Source organism: Muscardinus avellanarius (genome assembly GCF_963383645.1).
Source record: "Muscardinus avellanarius genome assembly, chromosome: 5".
In the NCBI taxonomy this organism is placed as follows: Eukaryota; Metazoa; Chordata; class Mammalia; order Rodentia; family Gliridae; genus Muscardinus; species Muscardinus avellanarius.
In genome coordinates, this window is record NC_137790.1 from 103,171,854 (window position 1) to 103,194,302 (window position 22,449).

Here is a 22,449-nt window from a genome sequence, read left to right on the forward strand (position 1 = left end):
TCTATGGAAATACGGAAGGTGCCACTGGAGTATCTATAGGTCAGTCAGAAAGAGATGGGTACTAGGGATTTGCTAACAGTGTGAGTTTCTAGGAAATACTTGTTACATGTACTTTTTAAAGTAGAAGATTATAAAGATTTTGTGTGTGTGTGGCACTGGGGATGGAACCCAGGGGCATTCTACCTCTGAGCTATACCCGTAGCCCTACTTTTTATTATTTATTTTTAAACAAGGTCTCACTAAGTTGCAGAGAGCCTCAATAGGTAGCTGAGGCTGTCCGAGAACCCAAGATCCTCCTGACTCAGCCTCCCAAGTATTGGGATTACAAGTATGAGCCACCATGCCCAACTCATAAAGATTTTTAAATGATTTTAAACTATATAATTATCTAATTATTCAGCAAGATCACCCATAATACTATATTTTATTCACTAACTTAGAACTTTGTAGAAACTGGTGGCGCATGCCTATAATCTCCGTACTTGGGAGGCTGAGACATGAAGATCTCAGGTTCAAGGCCAGCCTCAGTAACTTAGTGAAACCTGTTTTGAAATAAAAAATAAAACTGGGGTGGGGGTATAGCTCAGAGGTGAATGCCCTTGGTTTCAATGCCTGATATGAAAAAGAAAAAAAGCATGCTTTTTAGATACTGAATGCTAAGATTCATTTTTTTTCTAGCAATGTAATTTTCCTACTCCTCTACTGACATACTAAGTATTAAATCTGGATTCTTGTTGCTGGCCAGTATAAAAAGAATGATGTGTATTTCTTACTCTGAAATAAGTATGTGATATTATTTAAATGAAGCTACAGAATGTGGTAAAAAGATCACAAATGATGAAGCCAAACATATAGTACATACTGTACAATACTGAACAGAACATTAAAGTGAGTGTTTTATGGAATATTTTATGGAAGGTACCACATCACCACTTAAATTTTCTATAAGCCCTTTAATATGTCCTATAATTGCATAAAATATTTTAAATTAAATACTATTTTGGTCAAATCATTGGCTGTTTATTACGTGTTGTTTATGTAAAGACACTGTACTTGGTCTCATGGGTTGTGAAAAAAAGAGCGTATCTTTGCTTTTAAATTACTCGCAGTCTAACCGGGCGTGGTGGCGCACGTTTGTAATCCCCGCGCTTGGGAGGTAGAGACAGGAGGATCACGAAGGTTCTAAGCCAGCCACACTGGCTTAAGAGACTCTGTTTCAAAAAAAAAAAAAAAGCATAAAAATAGGTCTGGGAGTGTAGCCCGGAAGTAGAAGGGTTTCCAGGAACCTCAGTACCACCAAAAAAAAAAAAAAAAAAAAAAAAAAAAAAAATATATATATATATATATATATATATATATATATATATATATATATATAATTTGCAGTCTAACTGGGAAAGCATGACAATGGCTATGTTTCTCTAAGTTTACAACCCTTGGAATGACGATGTGCCCTGTTATAAAACTATATTTTCCAATTTCTCTTGAAGATGAAGTTGGCCGGTATAATTCATGTGAAATTTTTGAGGTGGACTTGTAAGAAAGTCCTTTTCCCCTCCACGTTAGCTTCTTGTTGGAATTCATTTGGGTGACTGGAGCCCCAACATCAATCATGAGCCATGAAACAATTTGATACTGGAAGCCGATCAAAAGCAGAGTGGTGCAGAGAAGCAGAGGGGCGTGGATTTCTTGTCTAGCCCTGGGTAGACTACAGTCTGATTTATTTTAGAAGAAAAATAAATTTATAAACTTTTATCCCATTCTCTTCTTTAGATTTTCTGATGTATATGATATATTAATATGGGAAGTACGGTATAAAGAATAATATGCAACTACAATTATAAAAGAAATAGCCCAAGGAAGAATACAATCCATTGAATGGCACAAATGAAGCCTGCAGGAACAGCTTCACCCCAAACTACACAACCCAAGACAGAGTGGATGTGTTGAGTCTGGGCTTTGAAAATAAGACAAGATCAAGCCGGGCGTGGTGGCGCACACTTGTAATCCCCGCACTTGGGAGGCTGAGACAGGAGGACTACACAGGTTCGAAGCCAGCCTCAGCTACTTAGTGACACCCTGTTTCCAAATAAAATATAAAATAGGTCTGGGAGCATAGCCCAAAGTAGAAAGCCTCTGGGTTCCACCCCCAGTACCACCAAAAAAAAAAAAAAAAAAAAAAAAAAAAAGAAAGAAAGAAAGAAAAGAAAAGAAGACAAGATTAAGAAGGACCTCCCCATGCCATGTAATAGTCAAAATGACCAACATGGAGGCCAAGGAAAGAATCTTAAAAGCAGTGAGAACAAAAGGATGGGTGACATATAGGGACAAAACAATAAAAATAACCCCAAATTACACAACCCAAGTCATGAATGCTAGGAGAGACTGGTGTGATGTGATCCAGACCCTGGAAGAAAACAACTTCCAACCAAAACTGTTATATCCAGCAAAACTATTATTCAAAATTGATGGAGAAACAAAAGTGTTTCAAAATAAGCAGAATCTCAAAAAATTCATAAATTCAAAGTCAACACTAGAGAAAATACTTAAAGAAATAAACTATAAAGAAGAAAAAAGAAGCAGACTTCAGAACCAGAGAAGAGATGAAGTTGATCAGCAGGGCATCTAAGTAAAGAAGAAATAACATTTTGCCAAACAGAAGACAGAACACAAAATGACAGGAAATAAAAATCATATTTCAGTAATAACTCTGAAGTCAAAGGACTTAACTCACCAATCAAAAGACATCAACTGGCAATGTGAATTAAAAAACATAATGCTGTGTGCTCCCCGGCTGTCCTGGGCGAGGGTTCCCGGGTTTGTCTGCAGCTACCATGGAGAAGTTGAATGTGGCCAAGCTACGTTACCTGAGCTGGGATGACTTCAGAGTCCTGACTGCAATTGAAATGGGCATGAAGAACCATGAGATAGTTCCCTGCAGGTTGATTGCTTCTATAGCCAGCCTGAACATGGTGGCTGTAATAACATTTTCAGAGAATTAGTGAAGCACAGACTCATATCTTGGGAGCATACCAAAACTGTCTAGGGGTGTTGGTTGACAAATGCTAGCTATGATTTCCTAGCTTTGAAAACTTTCCTCCAGGGAAGTAGTTGAGTCTGTTGGAAACCAGACAGGTGTTGGCAAAGAATCAGATATTTACATTGTTGCAAATGAAGAAGGACAGCAATTTGCATTAAAGCCGCACAGACTAGGAAAAACTTCCTTTCGGAACCTGAAAAACAAGTGTGATTACATAAACACAAGCATAATGTGTTTGGCTTTATTTGTCTCGTCTCTCTTGTTGCAGGGGATAGGTTGGGGGGGAAAGGTGTGTGGTGTGAAATAATCCCCCCCCACTACCAGACACACAGAGACAAACAGAAAAACCGTGGATTCTTGTCCTAAGCTAAGAATAAGTATTCATCGCTTGGACAGCTGCTGCAGATTTAAAGAAGTTTATTAAAAGATAGAAATATAGAGATAGTCACAGCCCTGTGCTGGAGCAGACACAGGGGGGCAATTCGAACGAAAATGCCAACAAATTCCAGTTTCCTGAATTTTTATCCTGTCTAAGTCCAGCAGGTCCCTTTGATTTTTGGAGATCATCTTACACCTTATCGCCAGCCCCTGCTCTGCTTCTGTTATCTCTCCAGCTGGGTTTATGGCCTGAAAGGGGGAGACATTTCTGTCTCCAAACACAGGCCCAGATTTATGGCCTGAGAGGGAGGCATCTCTATCTTCAAACACAGGCTTTTACATTTCGTCTTTTTCCCCACAATGTGTTAAATTGTTCTTAGGAATGCAAGGGCATGTTAGCTAACCCTGGCTTTCTTAGTAAAGACGATATGTTTCAAGGTTGGACATCTTTCCCAGGATTGATACATTAATAATTTTTAAACTCTCTTCCCAATACCAGTACATCTCTGCCATGAAGGAATTTGCCTATATGAAGGCATTATATGACAGGAAATTTCCAGTTCCAAAGCCAATTGATTTCAGTTGTCATGCAGTGGTCATGGAGCTCATAAATGGTTATCCTCTATGTCAGATACACCTTGTTGAAGATCCTGCATCAGTATATGATGAAGCTATGGAGCTAATCGTCATTGGGAATCATGGGCTAATTCCTGGAGATTTCAATAAATTCAATCTCTTACTGGATAAAGACCATATTACCATGATTGATTTCCCACAAATGGTTTCAACTTCTCATCCCAATGCTGAATGGTACTTCGACAGAGAAGTTAAATGCATTCGTGATTTCTTCATGAGACGCTTTGGCTATGAAAGTGAGCTTTATCCAGCCTTTAGTGATATCAGGAGGGAGGATTCTCTTGATGATGGGGTTTCTGCCAGTGGTTATACAAAGGAAATGCAAATAGATGGTGAACTACTACATCCAATAGGCCCAGATGATAAAAATAGTGAAACAGAACAGAGAGATTATTTTTCATTTTCTGATGAAGAGGTGTTAGGAAAAGCAAAGGTTTGTGGATCAGAAATTGAAAGTGAACAAAACTCTGTAGATGAGCCAGGCTGCTGTTACAGCTCATCTGGAGACCTCCAGCAAATCAATGAAGACAGTTTCTCAGAGAAGAGTACTGATTCACACAATTTTGAAATGACTGAATTCAACACAGCTTTAGAAGAAATACATGGACAGGTTTTTGAAAACAAGTATGTAACTGAGTTTTCTAAGAACAGAGGAGATAATGAGCCTGATCAAGATGGCCATGCAGGTCAGGGAGAGATTCCTGCTGGCTCTGAAGTCTGTGAAGAAGAATGCCCACAGCTGATTGCCTTGTCATCATTAAACAAAGAATACAGGCCTTTCAGAGATGAAGAAAATATCAGAGCTATTAATCAACACAGAACAAGAACTCTGAGTGTTACTTCTACAGGCAACATTGTTAGCTGTTCAGCAATTCCTCCTGAACTGGTGAAAGAGAAGGTGAAAGGTCAGTTGACAAAACAGCAAAAATCAGCTGTCGGACATCGGTTACAGAAAGGAGAAGCAAATATATTTACCAAGCAATGGAGAGAAGACATGCAAAATATTAAATCAAGCTTGGAAGCAGCTAGCTTTGGGGAGAATAATAAATTTTAAGATCTTGGATAGTTCTAATATATATTTTAAGTTACTATCATCCTGTTTTTAACCACCTTTAGTCTTTTCTGGAAGAAGGCCAATATATGAATAAATAAACTTTTACCTATAAAAAAAACATAATCCAAATATATGCTGTTTGCAAAAGACTCACCTTACAGCCAAAGACATTCACAGACTGAAAGTGTAAGGATGAAAAAAGATATACCATGCTAATGGAGACCAAAATCAGGCAGGGGTAGCAAGCAATGAAGATATCCAACAAAACAGACTTTATGCTAAAACACATCAGAAAAGGCAAAGCAGGGCACTTCCTTTGTTAAAAGGAACAATCCACCAAGAAGATATAATGATAGTAAATGTTTATGCCCCAAATGAGGGGGCAGCCACATTTGTAAAACAAACCCTTCTGGACATCAGATCTCAAATAGACCCAAATACAATAATATTGGGAGACTTCAACACACCTCTCACACCACTAGACAGATCTTCAAGGCAAAAGATAAGTAAAGACTCTTCAGAATTAAATAAAACTATAAACCAAATGGACCTAATAGACATATACAGATTATTTCAACTAGGAACAACAGAATACACATGTTTCTCATCAGCCCACAGAACCTTTTCCAAAATAGATCACATCCTGGGCCACAAAGCAAGAGCCAGCACATTCAAAAGATATATTATAATTCCCTGCATCTTTTCAGACCATAATGAAATGAAAATAGAAATCAACAATGGGAAAACCAAAAGAAATTATTTAAATGCATGGAGATTGAATGATACACTATTGAATGATGAGTGGGTAAGATTAGAAATTAGTGGAGAAATAGAGAAATTTCTGGAATTAAATGAGAAACAACTTACAACAAAAATAGAAAAACAACTTACCAAAATTTATGGGACACTTTGAAGGCAGTGTTAAGAAGAAAGTTTATAGCATTGAGTGCCCACATAAGAAGAACAGAGTCACCAAGTAAACAACCTAATAACACATCTCAAGGACCTAGAAAGACTGCAGCAGTCTAATCCCAAAGCCAGCATAAGGCAGGAAATTATTAAAATCAGAGCAGGAATAAATGAAATAGAGAACAAAAACCAATTCAAAGAATCGACAAAACAAAAAATCTGGTTCTTTGAAAAGATTACTAAGATAAACAACCCCCTGGCCAACCCAACCAAAAGAAAGAAAGAATCAACTCAAATTATTAAAATCAGAAATGAAAAAGGAGACATCACCACAGATAGTGAGGAAATTCAAAGGATTATCAGAAACTATTTTGAAAATTTATACTCCAATAGACTGGAAAACAAGGAAGAAATTGATAGATTTCCAAGCACATATAACCTACCTAAACTGAACCAAAAGGACATAGCAAGCCTAAAGCAACCAATAGCAAGCAAAAAAAAAAAAATAGTAGAAACAGCAATAAAATTCTGGCATCAAAGAAAACCCCAGTCCCTGATGGGTTTCCAGCCAAATTCTACAAAACCTTTAGTGAAGAACTAATCTCAGTACTTCTCAAATTGTTCCAGGAAATTGAAAGAGATGGAATTCTCACAAATTCCTCCTATGAGGCCATTATCACATTAATCCCAAAACCAAATAAAGATACCTCAAGAAAGGAAAATTAAAGATCAATATCCTTGATGAACATAAATGCAAAAATTATAAACAAAATACTATCTATGTGCATTCAAAACCATATCAAGAGAATTGTATACCACAACCAAGTTGGTTTCATCCCAGAAAAGCAAGGCTGTTTCAATGTGTGCAAATAAATACACATTATTCACCACATAAATAGAACTGAGAACAAAAACCACATAATCATATCAATAGATGCTGAAAAGGCATTTGACAAAATTCAACACCCATTTATGTTAAAAAAATACTGCAGAAAATTGGAACAGAAGAAATGTATTTCTACATCATTAAAGCAATATACAATAAACCCAATGCCAACATCATATTGAATGGGGAAAAACTGCAAGAATTTCCTCTAAAATCAGGAACAAGACAAGGATACCCACTATCACCACTCCTTTTCAATATAGTCCTCAAGACCCTTGCCACAGCAATAAGACAAGTGAAGGAAATCAAAGGCATTCGAATAGGAAGAGAAGAATTAAAACTATCCTTATTTGCGGATGACATGATCCTTTATCTAGTAGACCCAACAAACTCAACCAAAAGACTACTGGAGCTGATTAACCAATTCAGCAAAGTAGCAGGATAAAAAAATCAATCTAAAGAAATCAGTTGCTTTTTTTATGCCAACAACGAATCCACAATGAAAAAAATAAATAAAACAATTCCATTCACTATAACCTCAAAACCAGTAAAATACCTAGGAATAAACCTAACCAAAGATGTAAAAGACCTCTACAATGAAAACTAAAACTTAAAGAAAAAATTGAAGAAGACCTTGGAAGATGGAAGGATCTCCCTTGCTCATGGATAGGTAAAATGAACTCTTAAAAGTCAATTTAAAAAATCAAAACACCATTGGGCATGGTTTTTCATGGTCACGAATGCCTGTAATCCAAGTATTTTGGAGGCTGAGATAGGAGAATCATAGGTTTGAGACCAGCCTTAGCAACCTAGTGCAACTCTGTTTCAAAACAAAAATAAAAAAGCTGAGGGTATGGCTCAGAGGCAGAATACCTCTGAGTTCTATCTCCAGGACCATACACACACATAGAAAACAAAACAATCAGGCCAAGTGTGGTGACACAGGCCTGTAATTCTAGCACTTGGAAAGCTGAGACAGGAGTATCCCAGGTTTAAGACCAGCCTCATAAACTTAGTGAAACTCCCAGCAACCTAGCAAGACTCTGTTTCAAAATAAAAAACAGTTGAGTGCAGCTAATAGGTAAAAGTGCCTCTGAATTCACACACAAAACAACAACAACTCAATAGGAAACAGCAAAAGTCAGAACCCAGCATTTCAAATAAAAAGAAAGGCAAGTAGCCTTTAAATATATGAAAAGATGCTGCATTTTCCTCAAAAAATAAAATTCAATGATCAAATCAGGGTAACACTCCATTTCTTTGAATATCAATCATTTCTATGTGTTGATAATTTTTGTTATTTCCAGTTACTTTGAAATATGCCACAGATTGTTGTAATCAGTGGTTACTGTTACAGTAGCATTTGTTACAGTAAATCATTTGCTACAGCAAATCATAACTAGTCCCATCTGCCCTGTGTTGTGTGCCCTTTATCTTATCTCTTTTCATCCCACCTCCCCTCCCCGATTTTCCTGTCTCTAGGGACCGCTATTCCACTTTTTTTTTTTTCTATGAAATCAACTTTTTAATTTTCAAAAAAAGGTGAAAACTTGCAGCATTTGTCTTTCTGGTCTGAGTTTTCACTTAACACCATTATTCTGTCATGGCTTTGACTTGCATTTCCTTGATAATTAGTGACATCATCATTCTTCCATTCAGACCTACGGTCTGTTTTAATTGCATCATCTGGTGTTAAGGTTCTGGAGTTTCTTATATATTCTGGATATTATCCTTTGTTGAATGGGTACTTTGCAAATACTTTCTCCCGTTCTGTAAGTTGTCTCTTAACTGCCAGTTTTCTTTGCTGGGCAGAAGCTTCTTAGTTTGATTTAATTCCATTTTTTAATTTTATTTTTGTTGCCTGTACTTTTGGAATACTATCCAAGGAATTTTAGCCTATGGGAATGTCTTGAAGTGTGCGCCCTGTGTTCTCTTGGAGCTATTTTATAGTTTTAGGTCTTACATTTAGTTCTTTGATCCATTTTGAGCTGATTTTTATGTATGGGAGAGGTTGAAATCTAATTTTCTTCTTCTATATATGTAAATCTAGTTTTTCCAGCACCAATTATGGATGAAACTGCTCTCATATATATGTTCTGCGGTTCAAAGACAGCCTCAGCTGCCTCTTAGTGAGTCCCTTTGCAACTCAGTGAGAACCCGTTTCAAAATATTAGAGGTAGAATACCCCTGGGTTCCATCCCCAATACCAAATACACACACACACACACACACACACACACATATTATATATATATACCACAAATATATATATATATATCACAAATATATAATCACAAATATAAATATTTATGTCTATATATTTGTGGTACATGTGTGTGTGTGTGTGTGTGTGTGTGTGTGTGTGTGTGTTCTTGGTGTCTTTAACAATCAGTTGATTGTATGTTTAGATTAATTCCTGGGCTCTCTATTCTGTTTCACTGGTCTATGTATAATTTTTTATATATACGTATGATGTTGTTTTGGTTTCTATAGCTTTATAGTATTTTTTGAAGTCAGACACTATGATGCAGAAAGCTTGGTTTTTGTTTTTTCCTCAGGGTTGCTTTGGCTATTCTGAGTCTCTTGTGGTCTCATATACATTTTAGGATTTTTTTTCTACTTCCGTGAAGGGTGTCGTTGGTATTTTAGTGGAGATTGCATTAAATGTATAGGTAGCTTTGGGTAATATGGGCATTTAACAATATTAATTTTTCTTATCCAAGATCCATTTTTGTGTCCTCTATAATTTATTTCCTCAACATTTTATATAATTTTTACTATAAAGATCTTTTACTTCCTGGTTTAATTTGTTCTTCCTTGTTTAATTTATTCATATATTATGTTTTAGTTATTTTGAATGTAGTTTCTTTCTTGATTTATTTTTCAACAAACTCATTATTAATATATAAATGCTACTGCTGCCAGGCGTGGTAGCACAAACTTGTAATCCCTGCGCTTGGGAGGCTGACACAGGAGGATCGCACAGGTTCGAAGCCAGCCTCAGCTACTTAGTGAGGCTCTCAGCAACTTAGTGAGACCCTGTTTCCAAACAAAATATAAAAAAGGTCTGGGAGTATAGCCTGGAGGTAGAAAGCCTCTGGGTTCCAACCCTAGTACCACCAAAAAATTAAAAAAAATAAAATAAAATAAATGCTACTGCTTTTTTTATGCTGATTGTATAACCTAAAACTTACGTAGCTACAATTTTTAAATGGGATCTCTTGTGGAATATAAGAGAGAAACATTTTTCTGAACATATTTTGATTTAGAGTTTTAAATTTAGAATTATGTTTTGTTTTAAAGTTCTGTCAAATAATGTAAATCTGTTGTAGATCCAAAAGTAAATTTAAATTTTAAAATAATTCCTAAAGAGCCGGGCGTGGTGGCGCACGCTTGTAATCCCAGCATTACAGAATTCGGGAGGCTGCGACCTGAGGATCATGGTTCATGGACAGCCTCAGCTACTTAGTGAGGCCCTCTGCAAGTCAGTAAGACATGGTTTCAAAATAAAGAATAAAAATTATAGGGCAGAGGGTGTAGCTTGATGGTCAAATGCCCCTGGGTTCCATCCCCAGACCTGCCAAAAAAAAAAAAAAAAAAAAATTCCTAAAATTGAAAGTAACTGAAATAAATGAACAAGACATCAAACCAGAATATAATCACACACAGAAAAGTATTGTTTCAAGTACTTTTAGAGCACACAAGTTTACAAACATAGTGAGATATATTGCAAGGATCAAAGAAAACTGTAAGAAAATCTCAAACCTCAGTTGTTAGTTTTATTAGTAGTGATTTTGATGTTACTAGTTTGGAATAATTAAATGTACATTATAAGATAATTATGGACTTCCGGGAAGATGGCGACCGAGAAAAGCGGGGCTTAAGAGCCCCACTAACAACTAATCTCCATTACCACAAAATCAGCGCCTTTCGTAGCCAGAAAACACCATCACCAGAGAAACAAAAAAGTCACCAGGCTCCAGAGAGAAAGCGGACTGAGAACAGAGCTCAGAGCCACAGAGGAGATACACCGGCCTCATGCCCGAGGCCGCGGCAGCAGCGCCATACTGCCGGCGGCAGCAGCGACTTCACCGGACAGCTACAGCAAGCCGAGGTAAGCCGCTGTGGAACAGCCAGGCGGGATTTCTCGCCGCAGGTAAAATCTAAAGCTCCCAGTGGCTGAGCTCAGCACACGCTGCAGGGATTCAGAGTGGAAATCAAAACCAAGAAGAAATACGCAGTCTCACGGCCGAGGGCATAGCAGCGGCGCCATATTGCCACTGGTGGCAGCAGCAGAGAATTCACCGAATCCAGTAGAGCTACATCTGCGTACTCAAGAACAGTGAGTCAAATTGAGGGCCACAGAGGAGAAATCCCAGTACTGTACTCCCTGGGACTTGACCCAGTGGGGGAGTGGCGGTGGCAGAGATATCACACCATAGGAGAACTTGCAACCTGGCACCCCCCACAGTCTAAAGCAGCCTCTATTGACTCTCTGCGTCAGAGACTCTGTGATACAACCCAGTAAAGGAGTAGTGGGGTCTGAGATACTACTGACTCGAGATCCAGAACACCTTAAGGGAAGTCATAGTGACCCAAGGGAAGAACCCAGAGAAGGCACAAACATCCGAAATCATGGGAAAGAGGAATAATACTGGAGCAATGAATGCCCACAACCCCACAACATCAGAACCCGATAAAACAGAAAATCAGAGATTTCTAGAAGATCAAATCAGGAAAATAACTGTAGAAATAATAGAGGTGCTTCGAAAAGAACTCAGAGAAAGCCAAAAAGAGATAAAGGATGCAATTAATGAAGTAAAGGCCTCAATTCAAAGCACAAACAACTGATTAGAACACATGGAGAACAGAATCTCGCTCTTAGAAGATGAGCAATCCAAAAATGAACGCAGTTTCTAATCTAGAAAAAAATATCCGACAGCAGGAATCTGATATTGAAGAAATATGGGCCCATTTTAAGAGAGCTAACCTAAGAATAATTGGAATAGAGGAGGGAAAAGAAAGTGAAACCAAAGGGATCAACAATCTCTTCAAGGAAGTAATAGCAGAAAATTTTCCAAACATAGAGCAAGAGGTTGATACACAGGTCCAGGAAACTTATAGAACTCCCTTTAGACAGGATCGGAGAAGAGGATCCCCACGCCACATAATTGTCAAAATGACCAATGTGGAAGTCAAGCAAAGAATCTTAAAGGCAACAAAAACAAAGGGCCAAGTGACATTTAGAGGCAAACCAATTAGAATCACTCCAGACTTCCCAAACCAAGTCATGAGAGCCAGAAGGGCTTGGAGTAACATATTCCAAACTCTGAAAAAAAACAACTTCCAACCCAAAATTTCCTACCCAGCAAAACTTTCTATCAAATTAGATGGAGAAATAAGAAGCTTCCATGACAAACAGAAACTGAAGGAATTTATGTCTTCAAAAACAGCACTAGAGAAAATACTCAAAGAGATTAACTACAAAGAAGAAATAGGTAACACACACCAGAACCAGAGAAACAAGAGTTTCCATTCAACAGACAACTAAGATTGGTTATCTGTGGAGATTCATTATTTATGTTAGTCTTTTACCTATCTCTAAATGGTATTGTTTGCCTTTATTGTTATTAATTTTTAGGATTTCTAGTTGGAATATTAATATACCTTCAGATATAGCATTTGGAAATATTTTATCCCATTCTATTAGTAACTGTTAACTCTGTTTACATTGTCTTTGGATATACAATATTTTTTTCTATTTTTTAGGGAGTTTGTATACTCTTCTGTTGCCTGTGCCATTGAAATCATATCCAAGAAATCACTGCCAATTTCAATGTTGTGTTGTTTTATGACCCAGATTTTCTCCTAAAAGTTTATAGTCTTAAGATTTATATTTAGGTCTTTTATCTGTTTTGAGTTAATATTTGTATATGGGATTAGGTAAGGGTCCAACTTTATTCTTTTCCATGTAATTATTATGTTTCAACAATATTTAGTTAAAAGATTATTATTTCCACCACCAAATGTTCGTGGAAACCTTGTCAAAAATAACTTGACAATATATGGAAGAATTTAGCTCTAGGCTTTTATTTAACTCCAATGGTTTATATATCTGCCTTTAGAATAGTACTACACTCTTTCAATTATTGTAGCTTTATATGGTTTGAAATCAGAAAATATATATCTTCTAGCTTTGTTTTTTTTTCAAGATCGTTTTGGGTATCTAGAGTCCATTTTCCATATTAGGATAGATTTTTTTTTCTGAAAAATAAATATATAAATATATGATAGTTTCACCTAAAAAATAGGAAAAAAATATTCTCTGGTAAGAAAGTAAAAAGAAATATTGAAATGTTATCTTTAAGTCATCAAAAGGTTGGTATCAGACAAATGAAACTGTTATGTGAGATTATCATCTTTAATTTTGGATAAATTGCTATAATACTAGATGTCAACCACTAAGCCAAGCATGGGAGGGAGGGCTGGGGAGGGAATGGGGTGGGGATCGGGTGGGGGCTGACTGGGCGATGTGTGCATGTATGTCTACAAAAGTTTGTATCCCACTATGACGTATGAATACAGTGCACCAATAAAAAAATAAGATAATTATGTTTATGTTGTTAGAAATCAGTATAAATACAAAATCCAAAAAAAGTAAATAACTGAAAATTGAAACTGGAATATCTATATAAACTTATGACTTGCTAGACATTTTATTTGGAAATTATTTCAAAGTTACAGAAAGGTTGAAAGTACAAAAAATATTTTATAGTCTTCCAGATACATCTCTTACTAACGTTTAGCCTCATTTATTATTTGCTTAATGTACTTAATAACATAGGGGCATACACATGCATGTGATTTTTTTTTTTTTCAGAAACAAGAGTAAATTAAGTAAGTCACTGTGGAGTGCATATTTCTAGGAAATGAAAGTATTCTTTTTCACACATTTATCAGCTTCAGTAAACTGAGTTTAATTCAACCTACTATCTGTGTTTAAAGTCTGTCAACTGGCACAATAATGTACTCTGTGATAGTGTCCCCCACCCCCGCTTAGGAGCCGGTTCAGAGTCAGAACGACACTTAGTTCTTATGTGCTGCTGGTCTTCTTTAGTCTGGAAATTTTTCTCAATTTTACTTTTTGTCATATAACACTGACTTTTTTGAGGATCTTTTAATAGATGATTTCTTATTTTGAGTTTGTCTGATGTTTTCCAGTTAAAGTTTTTCATTCCTAAATGAACGCTTTAGAAATGACACTGTTCTTCAAGGGTGTCTCAGTGGTAATGTTATGTTTTATCTTCTTGGGCTGTGTTTGATTTATTTACTGTATCATCATCTTTTCATGATTTAACAACGACAACAAAAAACATATATCCTATCTCCTGCCACAGAGAGCACCTGGTCATCGTACTTTAGCAGCAACAGCAATGACCCTACTGCCCAATTGAGATCTCTGAATCCACTCCCCAGTACAGGCACCAGAGGTTCCTGGATTAATGCCTGCTCCCATATCCAGAATAGGGAATTTAGAAGATTAGCTTCCAGAATTTCACTGTAGCCCAAAGAGAAGATGTTCTTAGAATATGAATCATGTCAAAAGAGGTCTGGAGTCAGCTTGAAGGAAATCCCAATGGCCAAAGACAGGACAATTTGAATATCAAAAAGAAATAAACCATAAAAATTACTATTCATTGACTATATAAAATTCATGCGTCCATAACCATACTTCTAACACCCTGCATAGGACATCACTATTGGCTCTCCCCCCGCTCCTAAATGCTTTCGCATCCTTTGAACCACTGAGCAAGCTTTGCTGCTTCTCACAGAACTGGGCTTCCTCAGGACGCACCTCTGAGGCCTCTTCCTCTGGAAGCCTTCTCTTATCAGTTCTCTTCCTCCAGTAGAATTCATTCTACACGCCTCTTTAAATGTACCTATTAATGCCATGGTAAAATTACTTGTTACACTGTAATTTTCTTATGTACTTTGTAATTTCCAGCACTCAACACACATCTAATGATAGTTTATTTTATTTATTTATAATATAATAATATGTTGTGAAATCCTCTTTCTTCTTGGTTATACAATACAATTTTGCTATCTCTTTGAAAAATGGCTGCATGCAGTTAAATAGTTGTATATTTTAGCTAATGTGGTAACATTTTATCACTGTAGTTTTGGTGTTTTTTTCCCTTTTTCTACCTAAAGCTTCAGCACTGAGTAGATTAGAAATATGTCACATAATCTTTTTCTGTTTTGTGTTCCTGGCAATAACATCATATGTATTGGGGGGGGGGCGTCTAGGGATAGAACCCAGGGGCATTCGACCTCCAAACTACAACCCCCGCCCTATTTTTATTCTTTAAAACAGGGTCTCACTAAGTTACAAAGGGCCTCACTAAGTAGTTGAGGCTGTTTGGGAACCGTGATCCTCCGTTCTCAGCCTCCCAAATGCTGGGATTACAAGAGTGCGCCACCATGCCCAGCTCTAACATCATATGTATTTTGATTTATCAAATACCCTCTTTCTATCCACATATAAACCTACTGATAATGTGGGGTAGAGAGTAGTAAGACAAATTATTGATTTAGAAAAAATATTAGCTGGTTATAGTGGCACATGACTGTAATCCTATTACTTGGGAGGCTAACATGGGAGGATCACAGGTTCAAGACCAGCCTCAGCAACTTAAGGAGCCCCTCAGCAATTTAGCAAGATACTGTTTAAAAAAACAAAAAGAAAAAGAAAAAGCTGGGCACGGTGGTGCACACTTGTAATCCCAGTACTTGGGAGTCTGAGACAGGAGGATCCCAGGTTCATGGCCAGCCTCAGCTACTTAGTGAGGCCTCTGAAACTTAGTGAAATCTTATTTCAAAACAAAAAATTAAAAAAATAGGGCTAAGAATGTAGCTCAAAGGTAGAGTGTCCCTGGGATCAATCCCCAGTACTGAAAGTAAAAGAAAAGAAAAGTGAAAAAAAAAAAAGCTGGAAATATATCTCTCATAACATTCCTGGGATCAATCTCCAACATAAAACAAACAAAACCCATAAAAACACACATAACACAAAAAAGGTAGTAACTGATTATTTGTTTGGTTTTACTTAGTTGTGACATTTCTTTAGTAGCTTGAAGTAGATTTTTTTAAAATTAGCCGGTCATGGTGGTGCACACCTGTGGTCTCAGTACTGGGGAGGCTGAGACAGGAGGATCGCACAGATTTGAAGTCAGTCTCAGCTACTTAGTGAGGCTCTTAGCAATTTAGTGAGACCCTGTTTCCAAATAAAATATAAAGGAGGTCTGGGAGTGTAGCCTGGAGGTAAAGGCCTCTGGGTTCCACCCCCAGTACCACACACACACACACACACACACACACACACACACACACACACACCAGTTTAGTCCTAAGTGTGTAAAGCATCAGCGCAACCGAGCTGCTGCGCAGTGTGTTCAGCAGTAAGCTGAGCGCACCCAGCTTCTTTCAGGCAGTCCTTCACTGTGTGGAACTCCTCATGCACATGTGCGCACACCCCGTCTTAGGTGTTACGGACTTTTGAGCACCAATAATTGAGATAATAAAGATCGTATAGGTCATTCATCAAAGGCACCGGGTGAAGCCTCCCCTCCACGCGCCCTCCGCGGGGCCCGGGCCGCGGGGCCTGGCCGCTGGCCGCGGTGCTGAACGCGAGCTCCAGGCCGCGGGGAGGGAGCCCGCGGGGTGTGCGCGGCAGGCAGCGGGCGGGCTCACGTCTCCGGGTGTGTACTCCCAGGTCTACACAGTAGAGGCACACACTGCGAGACCGCCTCTAACCCAGCGACTGCGGCTCTTACCTCTCAACAGCAACCACAAAGCAGTCAGCCCGTGTTTATTTACTGAGGGCCTAATGTGTCCCAGAGCTTGAAATCCATTCCCAGTGGTCCTCACAGAATTCAGAGAATGAATGCCTAGAGCTCAGGAAGTCGACGGCCTCGCCCAAAGGGACAGTTACTCCGCGGCCAATCTCTTGTCATCGTGACTCAAAACACATGAAATAGTATTAACCGCTGGGTGCAGCCTCGCAGCTCCCGCTCCTCCTCCTCCATCCCCGCTCCGCCCCGTCGGTCCTGGAAAAGCCGTGGGCAGTGCGGGGTTCCGCGGTGCGGCCAGCACGTCCGGACCCGGGTTCCTCAGAAGTCGGGGCTGGCCCGCCGCCCCCGCCGCGTGACCAGGCAAGGAGGTGCCGGCGAGCGAGGTGGGGGCTCCTCCCGGCGCGCCCTGCCCGGCTCCCCGCACGACCGCCGGGCTCCCCTTTCCCATCCCCATCTCAAAAGGAGCTGGCTCGCTCCCCTCTCTCCCGCCGTGTTCTCAGCCAGCTCCACCGGAGTTGGGGCGCCCAAGTGGAGCCGCCCTGCGGCCGGCCGCCCCGTCTCCGCGTCCCTGCGCGCCCTCGGGCCGGCTGGGGAGGGCGCCTCCTGGGCGCGGGGTGAGGATCGGGGCTGGGGAGGGGCCGGGGCGGCGCCAGCGGGAGGGGAGCCCCCCGCCCCGCGCACTCGCCCCGCGCACTCGCCCCGCGCACTCGCCCCGCGCACTCGCCCCGCGCACTCGCCCCGCGCACTCGCCCCGCGCACTCGCCCCGCGCACTCGCCCCGCGCACTCGCCCCGCGCACTCGCCCCGCGCACTCGCCCCGCGCACTCGCCCCGCGCACTCGCCGCCTGCGGACGCACCGAGCGGACCTGGACGCACCGAGCGCGCAGCATGCGGAACGCGACGCCGGGCCCCGCGCCCGCGCCCTCGCCCGCCGGGCCGGCCTGGGACCCCGAGCCCTCGGCCGCCAACAGCTCGGGCCCCGGCGCGCTGCCGCCGCTCTTCCCCGCGCCGCTGCTGGCCGGCGTGACGGCCGCCTGCGTGGCGCTGTTCGCCGTGGGCACCGCCGGCAACCTGCTCACCGTGCTGGTGGTGTCGCGCTTCCGCGAGCTGCGCACCACCACCAACCTCTACCTGTCCAGCATGGCCTTCTCCGACCTGCTCATCTTCCTGTGCATGCCGCTCGACCTCGTGCGCCTCTGGCAGTACCGGCCCTGGAACTTCGGGGACCTGCTCTGCAAACTCTTCCAGTTCGTCAGCGAGAGCTGCACCTACGCCACGGTGCTCAGCATCACCGCGCTGAGCGTCGAGCGCTACTTCGCCATCTGCTTCCCGCTGCGGGCCAAGGTGGTGGTCACCAAGGGCAGGGTGAAGCTGGTCATCCTGGTCATCTGGGCCGTGGCCTTCTGCAGCGCCGGGCCCATCTTCGTGCTGGTCGGCGTGGAGCACGAGAACGGCACCGACCCGCGGGACACCAGCGAGTGCCGCGCCACCGAGTTCGCGGTGCGCTCGGGGCTGCTCACCGCCATGGTGTGGGTGTCCAGCGTCTTCTTCTTCCTGCCCGTCTTCTGCCTCACCGTGCTCTACAGCCTCATCGGCAGGAAGCTGTGGCGGAGGCGGCGCGGCGACGGGGCGGCGGGCGCCTCGCTCCGGGACCAGAACCACAAGCAGACGGTGAAGATGCTGGGTGAGTCCGCGCCCGCCCGCCCGCCCCTCTCCAGTATCGCCTCTGTCTCTTCCCTGCTCTCTCCCCTTCCCGCTGTCTTGGCATCTTCTCTCTCCCCTTCACGGAAACACCTGTTTCTCTAAATGAATTTTTATACTAGTCCAGAAATGCGCTCCAAAAAAAGTGAGATTTCACACATCGTGGTCTTTAAGTGTTAAGAGCGAGGTTAAGCTTCCTGCTCCAAATAAAATGTGTGGGTATCACAGTTACATCAGGAAAGGCGGGCATTCGATCCAGGTGGGACTCAGAGGCAAATTTAACCCAAAGCACGACCGATTTGGATGGTCCTGGTAGAGATGATTCTTTTTCTTTCACTATGGTGATTTGTTTTCTACCCCGTGTTTTTCTTTGCACACAATTATCAACTCTGTAGATTTTGCTGCTGCTTATGAGGCTTTGTAAGGAAGTCGGTGACAACCTGTGCTGAGGCCTCCTTTTGTTTCCATGAAACCCGTCTCTTCCGACGGCATAAAGTAGGGTGGACAGAGTCCAGCAGGAGCAGAGGAGACCCTGGGAGCGGGCGGGACTGCGGGCCTCCAGGAACACCTGTTGCCGGGCACAGCTGGAAGACACTGAATACTTACTGCATGAATCCAACTTCTCTAAGAATATGTGTGTGGTCCGAGCGAAAATGTGCTCGCATTCGAAAGAAATGTTCTCATTCCCTCAAAACCAGCATCTGATATTTTATTTGGACGTGATCATCATCTTTTCGTATTTATTGGAATGTTTAATGCTTCTCAGCAGTTATTTCGAGATGATTTCATGTCTGTAATTTTGTAAGTCCCAGATCTTGCATCAATATTGAAGTTTATTCAAGGAATGTCAGATTTTATTTTCTAGACCAGCAGTTCTCCTGATCTGATTGTAAACTGGCTTATGTCCTCCGGGGTCTGTGAGTTCTCATCTCTGAGGTTCACAATGCTGTGGTAGCAGTTAACTTGTTACTATGCAACAGTTTTGAAAATCAACATAGTAATTTCCTCTCCTTTTCTTTAAAACTCTCGTGTTTAAAATTTTTCATTGGTGTATTGTAGTCATACATCTTAATGGAGTACAAGATGGTACGGGCACACATCCACACATCACTCAAATTAAACTCATTTTTGAAAGCCAGATACCTTGTTAGCATCTCAACCTCATTGTTCAATTTAAATTTCTTCTTCCTTGGCAACTTGCAGATCACTAAAGTGGTACCAAGACTAAAATACAATATTCTATTGTTTTTTTCCTCTGGTTTCTGAATTTTAAAATCTAAAGATTCTGAAGTCCTGAAAAAATCTTACATGGACAAAATGAAGACCTGGTAGACAATAATTAATGTTGCTTGGCTCAATGGCCTTTTATACCTTACTTGTGTTTTTCATAGGTGACAGTAACAATCACCTCAGTGGTTCTTAATTCTGACTACATATGCAGTCCTCTGTTAAAAAAAAAAAAAAAAAAAAAAGCTGATGTGTTGTTATAGTGCAGCTTCCAGCTGCTGATGAGGGTGAAGTGTGAGGACAGACTGAGCCCAGGAGTTCAAGGTCATGGAGGGGAGTAGGGAGTAAAGAAAACATAAAAAGATAAAAAGAAGGGGAAAGACCAGGTTTCTTTCTTACAGGTTTTAACTAAGTCTATATTACATCCAAGGAATCTGGTTCATGGCTCTGTGGAGTACAACCACTTTATCTCATATGTTTGTGTTGTATCGAGCACATATAAAGAGGTGGATCTTTATGAGTAAGTAGGCTAGTTAGATGAGTCAAATGTCAACTCCATCACCAAATGACACAGCTTTTAAGTAGAAATGACTGGGAAGCTCAGTAAAAATGGTTGAACTGTTCATCCAGGCAGTCTCAACCTTTGTTAAAATGCAAGAATAAGGAAGAAGAGCAGAGTGTGTTTCTCTGCGTCAGGGTCAGAACGTAGTGTTTCTCAATGGCCACACTCTTCATAATCAAAACAGTCTCAAAAATAGAATGTGATTTGCCTAACAATCCTTGAGCTGACAGTGTCTCCCATTGTCCTTTTAGCTGTAGTGGTGTTTGCCTTCATCCTCTGCTGGCTGCCCTTCCACGTAGGAAGATACTTGTTTTCCAAATCCTTTGAGCCCGGCTCCCTGGAGATTGCTCAGATCAGCCAGTACTGCAACCTCGTGTCCTTCATCCTCTTCTACCTCAGCGCTGCCATCAACCCCATTCTCTACAACATCATGTCCAAGAAGTACCGCATAGCAGTATTGAAACTTCTGGGATTTGAATCCTTCTCCCAGAGAAAGCTCTCCACTCTGAAGGATGAAAGTTCCCGGGTCTGGACAAAATCCAGTATTAATACATGAGTAGCACGTTGCTGAACAGGTCATCGCCTCTTCTAAACTGGAAGCCATAGCAGAGCAAAGCATGGATGGAGCTGGAGGTTGATTCTGGACTTAGGGACACAGGGATCTGGAAACAACTGGGGGAGGAAATGCAGCCTTTGTAGGGTACAGGACGAGCAGTTAGATTTGAATGGACCCTCTTCAGTGCCCTTGTCCATCCCTGTTGTCTCCTGCCTAAGATTCTGCATTCTGTCGCTGGTGGTGAGGGCTTTGCAATGCAGAGAAAGGAGAGGTATGGGATGTTAGGTACCTGGTGGGTAAACACTGTATCTGGTTCGCTTTTATATAATGATCAAACTTATTTGATTAAAATAATGACATTAGAATAAAATTTTAAAACACGACTTTTAAAAATTAGCAACTTTCATGAAACAGTGCTAGAGCAGTATTGCCCAAAAGAAATATACTGCAAGACACATAGTAGTCAAAATAAAAATGACTAAAGAGAAATTTGAATTGACATTCTATTTGAAGTCTTTGAAACCTGGTGTGTGATGTGCTTTTTCTTTCCTTCTACCTCTTAGATATGATTACAGCCCATTTTATTTTATTTTGAAACGGGGTCTCACTAAGTTGCTGAAGCTATCCTTAAACCTGTGATCCTCCTGTTTCAGCCTCCCAAGTACTGGGATTATAGGTGTGTACCATCATGCCCAGTGCATAAATATTTTTAAAAGTACATTCATGAATTCAGCCCATCAGTTATTAATTAGAAAATTTAGCATTTTTATTCTAATAGTACTGTGAACCCCAAAGAGGTAATTCAGCTTTCTGAAAACTTTAGAGGGGTTTTAAAAATAAATACATTCTTCTAGAGAGTAAAATAAACAACAAAAACAAAAATCTTAACTCCAATTGACTGCCTTTGGAGAAAAACCAAACCAATTTCTGATTAGTTCCTTGGCTAGTTGGTTCCTGTGCTACTCTCTGTGGGTCTGGGCTCGTGGTCTTGGCCAGCTCACTTCTTGGGAATAGTTTATATGGAGAGGACTGTCACTGTCCTTCACTGGTCAGATGGGAGCTCCGAGGATATGTTTAGAGAAAGGGGGCTTGCATTTGTCTTCATCAACCATTGTTCTTCTATTGTTTGTAACATTTTTACGTTATTACTTTCCATATATTGTTTAAGACTCAGGGAAAAGACGAAATTATTCTGAGTGAAATTGTTTCTAAAAAATGTATGATTTCATAAACATTTCGTATGTGCCTGCTATGTTCTAAACTCTGAGCAGTTAACAAACCAAGAATTTTTTGTTACTGAGTTCAGTCATTTGAAAGTTATGTTGTCGTAGGTAACTGATAAATGGTTTTAAGTTATAAAGTAAGTAAACATCTCCAATTGATACTGTTATTAAATGGCTCCCAAGTATGTCAAGAGGCTGTTTATCCCATCGTGATGTTGTGAATTTGGCTCAAAATAAATTCAAACTGGGGTGTTCCTATGTGAACCAGTAAGACACAGTTGATCACACTCAGACCATTCTCCATTAATGTAGGGAAGGCAAAGGAATTGGTTCTTTTAAAAATCTTATTTTGTTTGCATTTTCCTGGTTATCCAGCAATGAGATTTCCGTCACCACATCTTACACAGTCTCAAAATCAGGAGTT

At 40.7% G+C, this 22,449-nt stretch overlaps 1 protein-coding gene and 1 pseudogene across 2 annotated transcripts; both read left to right on the plus strand.

Moving 5' to 3' along the window:
• Window positions 1–2,834: 2,834 nt before the first annotated feature.
• Window positions 2,835–5,108, plus strand: LOC308263575 (serine/threonine-protein kinase RIO2-like; annotated as a pseudogene). The gene is made up of 2 exons: window positions 2,835–3,292; window positions 3,918–5,108. The product of its transcript is annotated as a serine/threonine-protein kinase RIO2-like (transcript).
• A 12,536-nt stretch (window positions 5,109–17,644) lies between these two features.
• GHSR (growth hormone secretagogue receptor) lies at window positions 17,645–20,802 on the plus strand (the record flags this gene model as incomplete). Its single annotated transcript, XM_080696574.1, has 2 exons — window positions 17,645–18,440; window positions 20,498–20,802. The coding sequence occupies 2 exons, from the start codon at window positions 17,645–17,647 to the stop codon at window positions 20,800–20,802; spliced, it is 1,101 nt and encodes a 366-aa protein (XP_080552700.1).
• Between the last annotated feature and the right edge of the window lie 1,647 nt (window positions 20,803–22,449).